Source organism: Saimiri boliviensis, chromosome 12 (genome assembly GCF_048565385.1).
Source record: "Saimiri boliviensis isolate mSaiBol1 chromosome 12, mSaiBol1.pri, whole genome shotgun sequence".
NCBI lineage: Eukaryota > Metazoa > Chordata > Mammalia > Primates > Cebidae > Saimiri > Saimiri boliviensis.
The window spans coordinates 9098897-9106812 of record NC_133460.1 but is presented as its reverse complement, the minus strand read 5'-3'; the positions used below and the strand labels follow the sequence as shown (position 1 = coordinate 9106812).

General features: G+C 55.9%; 1 protein-coding gene across 3 annotated transcripts; it reads left to right on the top strand.

Moving 5' to 3' along the window:
* Window positions 1-438: 438 nt before the first annotated feature.
* On the top strand, window positions 439-5229 carry PRSS22 (serine protease 22). 3 transcript variants are annotated; one of them, XM_010339085.3, is made up of 6 exons: window positions 439-523; window positions 1313-1339; window positions 1818-1989; window positions 2209-2486; window positions 4310-4467; window positions 4993-5229. In XM_010339085.3, the coding sequence occupies exons 1-6, from the start codon at window positions 439-441 to the stop codon at window positions 5227-5229; spliced, it is 957 nt and encodes a 318-aa protein (XP_010337387.1). The 3 variants fall into 3 exon arrangements, with proteins under 3 accessions (XP_010337387.1, XP_010337386.1, XP_010337385.1); XM_010339084.3 differs by having other exon boundaries at window positions 439-538; XM_010339083.3 differs by lacking the exon at window positions 439-523 and having other exon boundaries at window positions 1051-1339.
* The last annotated feature ends 2687 nt before the right edge of the window (window positions 5230-7916 follow it).

The window sequence follows — 7916 nt, the reverse complement described above, 5'->3', positions numbered from 1 at the left end:
ACACCCAGTTCCCCAGAATTCAGCCACTCCAGACCCAAGAGCCATCCCCAGCCTGGAACCCCTCCCTTTCAGTGCCCTGGGACCTGCCTCTGCCCCGACAGTCAATGTTAGGACCACTGGGTCCAGGCTCTCTCCCCTGCCCTCCAGAGGCCACAGGCTGCACCCACAGCTGGAACCTGGGGTCTCAGCTAGAGACCCCCCTGCACCCCCCGCCCAGGCCCCAGCCCTGTAGCGGCTGGCTTCCTCCCCGAAGCCCCGCCCCCTGCCCATGACCCACAGCCGGGGTGGGGGTGGCCGAGGGAGCCACCTGGGGACTGGTCTGACGGCATTCCGCCTCCTGGGATAAAACCTGGGGCGACCTGCAGAGAACCTACACACCCTGACCCGCATCGCCCTGGGTCCCTCGAGCCTGCTGCCTGCACCCCCGCCCCACCAGCCATGGTGGTTTCTGGAGCCCCCCCAGCCCTGGGTGGGGGCCGTCTCGGCATCTTCACCTCCCTGCTGCTGCTGCTGGCGTGGACAGGTACCTCGTGGACAGGTACCTCGGAGGCTGCGCCTCCCTCCTCCCTCCCTCCTGCTCCCTCCTCCTCCCTCCCTCCCCTCCTGGTCTCTCATCTCTGCTTCTGCTCTCCGTTTATCTCTGGCTCCTTAACTGCTTGGTGCCTCGGTTTCTTCTACGTCTGTGAGGATTAAACAGAAAACGCAGCAAGCCCCCGGTGCACCTCGGCCCCCGGTTCCTGCCGCCGTGGTCGCCTTCACCTCCTCCCTCTCCTCCCTCTCACCTCCGTGTTCTCCCATCTTCTCCTCCCTTGCCTCTGGGGCAGCACCGTTTCGTTTTGTTCCTGGGGCAGGAGGTTACGGGGAGGGCACCAGCGGCAGCAGCGTCCAGGCCGGAGGGGCTCAGGTCTGTGCCTCCCTCGGAGGATCTGGTCCTGGTCGCCGGCAGACAGGCTGGACGGGAAGCTGCGGGAGGGCAGGGCCCCAGGAAATGCCCCGTCGGGAGGGGCCCTGGGGGTGAGAGAATTGAGGAGCTCCCTGGGCACTGGAGGGATGGGGGTTCCTCACCACCAGGTACTCAGGGGGACCCGTCCTCACTGGGCGCTGGGGGACTCTCCTTACTGGGTGCTGGAGGACCCGCCTTCACTGGGCGCTGGGACCCTCTTCACTGCGTGTTGGGACCTCCTCCTCACCGGGCACTGGGATTCCTTCTTACTGGGTATTGGAGAACCTTTCTCACTGAGCATTGGGGGCCCCTCACCACTGGGTCCCGGCGCCCCTCACTGGCCTGACCAATTCCTTCTCTTGCCCTCAGCCACCCTCAATGCGGCCAGGATACCTGGTGAGTGGGGGGGGGGTGTGCCCCTCGCCTGGGAACCGGTCAGAAAGGGGCTGGGGCGAGGCGGGAAGGAGCCGGAGGGGAAGGGAGGCAGGAGGAGACGCCGATAGGAGAAGAAAGGCTTGAGAGGTGGTGGGGCTGGAGGAGAGAGAGACCCAGGAAGGTGAACAGAGCCGAGTGGGCCGGATGAGGAAAGAGGGGGAGGGCGAGACCAGCTGCAGGTGACAGGGAGGGCGTGGGAGGGTCAGCGGAGAGCCAGGCTGGGGGGAGGGAAGGCAACGAGGAAGCGGGCGGAGCTGGGGGCGGGGGTGGGGTTTGGAGTGCAGGTGGAGCTTAGGGTGTGGGTGGGGGAGCTTAGGAGTTTGGGGGCCTGAACGGAGCTTGGGCTGTGGGCAGAGCTAGGGGTGCAGGTCTAGGGATTGGGATTCTGAGGGTGCGTTGTAGGAAGTTGGAGATGCCAAAACTTGACCCTCCCCTCCAGCTCCCCCAGCCTGTGGGAAGCCCCAGCAGCTGAACCGGGTTGTGGGCGGCCAGGACAGTGACGACAGTGAGTGGCCCTGGGTCGTGAGCATCCAGAAGAATGGAACCCACCACTGCGCCGGCTCCCTGCTCACCAGCCGCTGGGTGATCACCGCTGCCCACTGTTTCAAAGAGTATGTACAGCTCCGCTGGGGCACTTGATCCACCAGGCCCTGGGCTCCCTTCACAGGCTCTGCTTCTGGGCCTCTGTTCAATCTTGGAGCCCCTCAGTAGAGACCTCGATTCTACCCAGAAGCCTCTCCTGACTTCAGGGGCCTTCATCCTCCTGCTGTTCCCCCAGGCACCTCCTCCCAGACCCTCCTGGCTGATCCTCCCCTTGCCTTGCCTTCCAGCAACCTGAACAAGCCGTCTCTGTTCTCTGTGCTGCTGGGGGCCTGGCAGCTGGGGAACCCTGGCTCTCGGTCCCAGAAGGTGGGTGTCGCCTGGGTGCAGCCCCACCCTGTGTACTCCTGGAAGGAGGGTGCCCGTGCGGACATTGCCCTGGTGCGTCTGGAGCACTCCATACAGTTCTCGGAACGGGTCCTGCCCATCTGCCTGCCTGATGCCTCTGTCCACCTCCCTCCAAACACCCACTGCTGGATCTCGGGTTGGGGGAGCATCCAAGATGGAGGTGAGGCTTCTTCCTCTCCAAGGTGGTTGGGGGTGGATGGGGACAGAGGATCAGAGGATGGCAGACATGCAGGGACAAAGACACCATAAGCAGCAGAAGGGTGGAGGCCAGAGGCACGGCATGACAGAGACGGAAGAAAAGATGGGCTGTGATCCAGAAGAAACCTCAGTGGACGATTTCAGGCCATTTCTTTCTTTTTTTTTTTTTTTCCTGAGGCAGGGTCTCACTCGGTCACCCAGGCTGAAGTGCAGTGGTATGATCAAAACTCACTGCAGCCTCCACCTCCCAGGCTCCACAATCTTCCCACTTCAGTCTCCCAGGTAGCTTGGCCTACAGCTGTGTGCCACCACATCTGGCTAATTTTTGTATTTTTTGTAGAGACAGGATTTTGCCATGTTGGCCAGCCTGGTCTCAAACTCCTGGGCTCAAGCAATCCACCAGCCTCAGCCTCCGCCTCCCAAAGTGCCAGGATTATAGGTGTGAGCCACTGTGCAAGGCCTCATTTCTACTTAAAAAGTGTCTTTGGCTATGTTTTAAGGCAACAGCCAGCTCTGTGAAACTATTCATTGATACAGGAATGGCTGAAAGGAGGCGTGTCGTGGGACTAAGCTGAATACGGAGTGACTGTAAAAACAGGCCTGATTCGAGTGGGAACAGGCACCCCCTGGTGGCAGCATGCCACAATAGTGGGCAAAATTCTCAGGCGAAAATGCAGCCTCCTTAATTGTAAAATATAATTTTCAAACCGCCTCTAGAGGCCTGGAAGACATCATCTTGAAACTCAAACTAGTAAATAAAGAAGAAGCAGGGAAGCAGCAAGAGAAAGGTAGATGACAGATTGACAGGCAGATGGATGATAGAGACTAGGCCAAGGAAAAGAAACATACAGGCAGAAATGAGGAGAGATACAATGAAGACCTGAGAGAGAGAGAGAGAGAGTTTGAGAGAGACAGAAACTAACTAAGAACAGTGTAAGAAGATGACAATTTAACCAGATTCCAGAATAATTAAGAGAAATAAGGCCGGGCGTGGTGGCTCAAGCTTGTAATCCCAGCACTTTGGGAGGCCGAGGCAGGTGGATCACGAGGTCGAGAGATCGAGACCATCCTGGTCGACATGGTGAAACCCTGTCTCTACTAAAAATACAAAAAAAATTAGCTGGGCATGGTGGCACGTGCCTGTAATCCCAGCTACTCAGGAGGCTGAGGCAGGAGAATTGCCTGAACCCAGGAGACGGAGGTTGCGGTGAGCCGAGATCGTGCCATTGCACTCCAGCCTGGGTAACAAGAGCGAAACTCCGTCTCAAAAAAAAAAAAAAAAAAAAAAAAAAAAGAGAAATGACACCAGTTCAGGTGTCTGGGGATCCCACTGACTCTGTAGGGGCTTCTTCAAGTGCTAGAATTTCGGACTTTCAGTCCTCAACCTGCAGACCACAGGCTGTAGGAAAGGTATGGGGATCCCTCAGGTCCTGGTAATTTTCGACATGGACTGGACACTTACCGAACACTTTTTCTCTAACAGTCCTGGTGCTGGATGAAGCAGTGCAGAGTCTGAGACAGGAAAGGCTCTAACCATCTGTGGATATCAGAAAATGTATTAAAGAGGCAGAGTCCGAGGTTTCACACTCGTGTTCTGATTCAGCAGGGCCAGAGGTGGAGATCTGGAATTTCGATTTTCTGAACGCATCTTGGGAGAGCTAGAGAGCTAATCTGCTAGCCTTTGAGGAAGACTGCTGGGGGAAATCGGGGATGGGGTGGACAGTCCTTTGAGGAAGCAACAAGCAGGGGAGGCCCCAAGCCTGACTCCGTTTTCTTTCCTCCCAGTGCCCCTGCCCCACCCTCAGACCCTGCAGAAGCTGAAGGTTCCCATCATTGATTCGGAAGTCTGCAGCCGCCTGTACTGGCGGGGAGCAGGACAGGGAGCCATCACTGAGGACATGTTGTGTGCTGGCTATTTGGAGGGGGAGCGGGATGCTTGTCTGGTAAGCAACCCCCAGCCAGGAGGGCCTCGAGAAGGAGCCAGCGTCAGCCGTGTCCCCACTGAGCCCCACCACCTACCTCTCCCTAGCCTCCTCCCCAGAACTGGCTGTGCCTGACAGTCTCCAGTCCCCATAGACTCAGCCTCAGCCTGGCTCAGCCACTCACTTATTTGTTCAGACATTAAATTGGGCATCCCAGCTGCACCGCCTCCCCCTCCAGGAGCTTGCATTCCCTTCAGGGGGCTTCCCACGCCTCAGTGCCCAGAGCCCGCTCCAGCTCAGGGGCTGCCTGGAAGATGGTCAGATAGTGCAGCGGCAGCACCTGGGCCTGGAGGTCCTGAGGCCTGGCTGCAGCTCCTACTCTGCCGCCAGGGATTTCTCACCTGGGTGGAGCTTGGGTTCTGCCCCCTCCAGGAAGGAGAAATAGGCTCCCGGGAAGGGGCTCATCTGCCCCCTGACAGGGCACGGGCCCTGGGTTCTGCCACCCCCTGTGCCACGGGTGTTCCTAACCTCTCATCCTCTCTGCAGGGCGACTCCGGGGGCCCCCTCATGTGCCAGGTGGACGGCGCCTGGCTGCTGGCCGGCATCATCAGTTGGGGTGAGGGCTGTGCCGAGCGCAACAGGCCCGGCGTCTACATCAGCCTCTCAGCTCACCGCTCCTGGGTGGAGAGGATCGTGCAAGGCGTGCAGCTCCGCGGGCGCGCGCGGGGGACTGGGGCCCTCAGGGCACTGAGCCCAGACTCCGGGTCCGCCGCGCGCTCCTAGGGCGCAGGGGGACTCGGGGCTGGGATCTGGCCCGGCCAGATCCAGAGCTGGAACTGGATCTGCGGCGGGCTGGGGCAGTTTCCCCCGCTGTAAATAGACCCATCTACCTCTGGGGGCATCCGCATACCCGGCGTACCGCTGCTACCGAAAGAAGGCCCCGCCCCGCCGCGCTCCGCTCGGCGGCCTCCAGCCCCGCCCCCAAGACGTCAGGCCCCGCCTCCGGGCCCCAGTGCCCTTGTGTATATAAACGTTAATGATTTTTATAGCTATTTGTAATCTTTCCCACATACCTTATTTATTCCTCCAATTTCAATAAATTATTTATTCTCCAGTGTCTGTTTTTTTCCCATGCCTGGGTCACTGGAAAGCAAGGATCCAGAGGTGGTTAAGGCGGGGGCTTTTGTATTTTTATTAGAGATGGGGTTTCCTCATATTGGTTAGGCTGGTCTCGAACTCCTGACTTCAGGTGATCCATCTGCCTCGACCTCCCAAAGTGCTGAGATTACAGGCATGAGCCGCCATGCCAGGCCTTGGTTTGTTTTTTTGAGATGGAGTTTTGCTCTTGTTGCCCAGGTTGGAGTGCAATGGCAAGATCTCGGCTCCCTGCAACCTCTGCAATTGTCCTGCTTCAGTTTCCTGAGTAGCTGGGATTACAGACATGTGCCACAAAGCCCAACAAAGAAAAATTTTTGTTGTATTTTAATAGAGATGGGGTTTCACCATCTTGGCCAGGCTGGTTTAGAACTCCTGACCTCAGGTGATCCACCTACCTCGGCCTTCCAAAGGGCTGGGATTACAGGTGTAAGCCACCATGCCCCAGCCGAGGCTTGTTTGCTTTAAGCTATGGTTGCTTGGATTCTTTTACCTGCAGCTAAATACAGTCCTAACTGATACATCTGCTCCAAACCTTCTGTTTTGTAATGGTTTTAGACTTGCAGAAAACTTAAAAAAAATTTTTTTTTTTTGAGACGGAGTTTCGCTCTTGTTACCCAGGCTGGAGTGCAATGGCAAGATCTCGGCTCACCGCAACCTCCGCCTCCTGGGTTCAGGCAATTCTCCTGCCTCAGCCTCCTGAGTAGCTGGGATTACAGGCACGCGCCACCATGCCCAGCTAATTTTTTGTATTTTTAGTAGAGACGGGGTTTCACCATGTTGACCAGGATGGTCTCGATCTCTCGATCTCGTGATCCACCCGCCTCAGCCTCCCAAAGTGCTGGGATTACAGGCTTGAGCCACCGCGCCCGGCTGTTTTAAATTTTTTACAGAAAACTTTGTTTTCATGATACAGGATGTTAGATTTTATCAGCATAATTAAATCCCAGATAAATTACCCAAATTATGAAGACCTTTAGCTCCCAGCTATCCACAAGAATTTCAGACCCTCAAAGGGTCCCCCAGCTGGTTTCAGGTTTCCCCAACATTTTATTGTTGTTGTTAGAGACAGGGTCTTGCTCTGTGGCCCAGGCTGGAGTGCAGTGGTGTGATCATGGCTCACTGCAGCCTGGCAAAATAGTAGCTGTTAGTAAATGTTTCATGCGTTAGTGGTAATAAGTATCATTTGTTTCATCAGTTTGGTGGACAATGTGGATCTCTCTTTTTTTTTTAAATTGAAACAGAGTCTTACTCTCTTGCCCAGGCTGGAGTGCAGTGATGTGATCTTGGCTCACTGCATCCTCTGCCTCCCAGGTTCAAGCAATTCTCCTGCCTCAGCCTCCCAAGTAGCTGGGATTACAGGTGCCCACCATCATGCCTGGCTAATGTTTTTTTTTTTTTTAGGTAGGGTCTAGTTCTGTCACCCAGGCTGGAGTGCAGTGGCACGCTCTCTGCTCACTGAAACCTCTGCCTCCCGGGTTCATATGATTCCCCTGCTTCAGCCTCCTGAGTAGCTGGGACTACAGGTGCCCACCACCACACCTGGCTTTTTTTTTTTTTTTGTATTTTAGTAGAGATGGGGTTTCACCATGTTAGCCTAGATGGTCTCAATCTGCTGATTTCATGATCCGCTTACCTTGGCCTCCGTAAGTGCTGGGATTACAGGCCTTCTTTTTTCTAATCACTCAAGCACTGCGTTCTCTTTTTTTTTTTTTTGAGACCGAGTTTCACTCTTGTTACCCAGGCTGGAGTGCAATGGCGCAATCTTGGCTCACCGCAACCTCCACCTCCTGGGTTCAGGCAATTCTCCTGCCTCAGCCTCCTGAGTAGCTCGGATTACAGGCACGTGCCACCATGCCCAGCTAATTTTTTGTATTTTTAGTAGAGATGGGGTTTCACCATGTTGACCAGGATGGTCTCGATCTCTTGACCTCGTGATCCACCTGCCTCGGCCTCCCAAAGTGCTGGGATTACAGGCTTGAGCCACTGCGCCCGGCCGCGTTCTCTTATTAACAGAGATCCTTTCTCTCTTGAGACCATCTCACTACCTCCATGAAATATCCAAGAATTTCAGAAGTTTATGTGGGTCAAAGAGTCCAGTCCTATGAGAACTGGAAAATGCCATCATTCTTTCAGTTCTGTTGATTTGGTCAACATCAAGTGGTGGTGCCGATGGACACTGGTCTCCATAGTCCTACAGACGCCCCCCTTGTTCCACGGGAAAGACTTTGCTCAACTGGCCCCCTACCCTGATGACTTACATGTGGGATCGGAGGTCGAAGGTCTTCAAAGTCACACTCATAGGCCCAGCCATC

Coding starts and splice junctions, on each gene's coding strand:
- PRSS22 (XM_010339083.3), top strand. CDS start 1,051: ATGGGGGTTCCTCACCACCAGGTACTCAGGGGGACCCGTCCTCACTGG. Junction 1,340..1,817: donor CAATGCGGCCAGGATACCTG/GTGAGTGGGGGG, acceptor CCTCCCCTCCAG/CTCCCCCAGCCTGTGGGAAG. Junction 1,990..2,208: donor GCTGCCCACTGTTTCAAAGA/GTATGTACAGCT, acceptor CTTGCCTTCCAG/CAACCTGAACAAGCCGTCTC.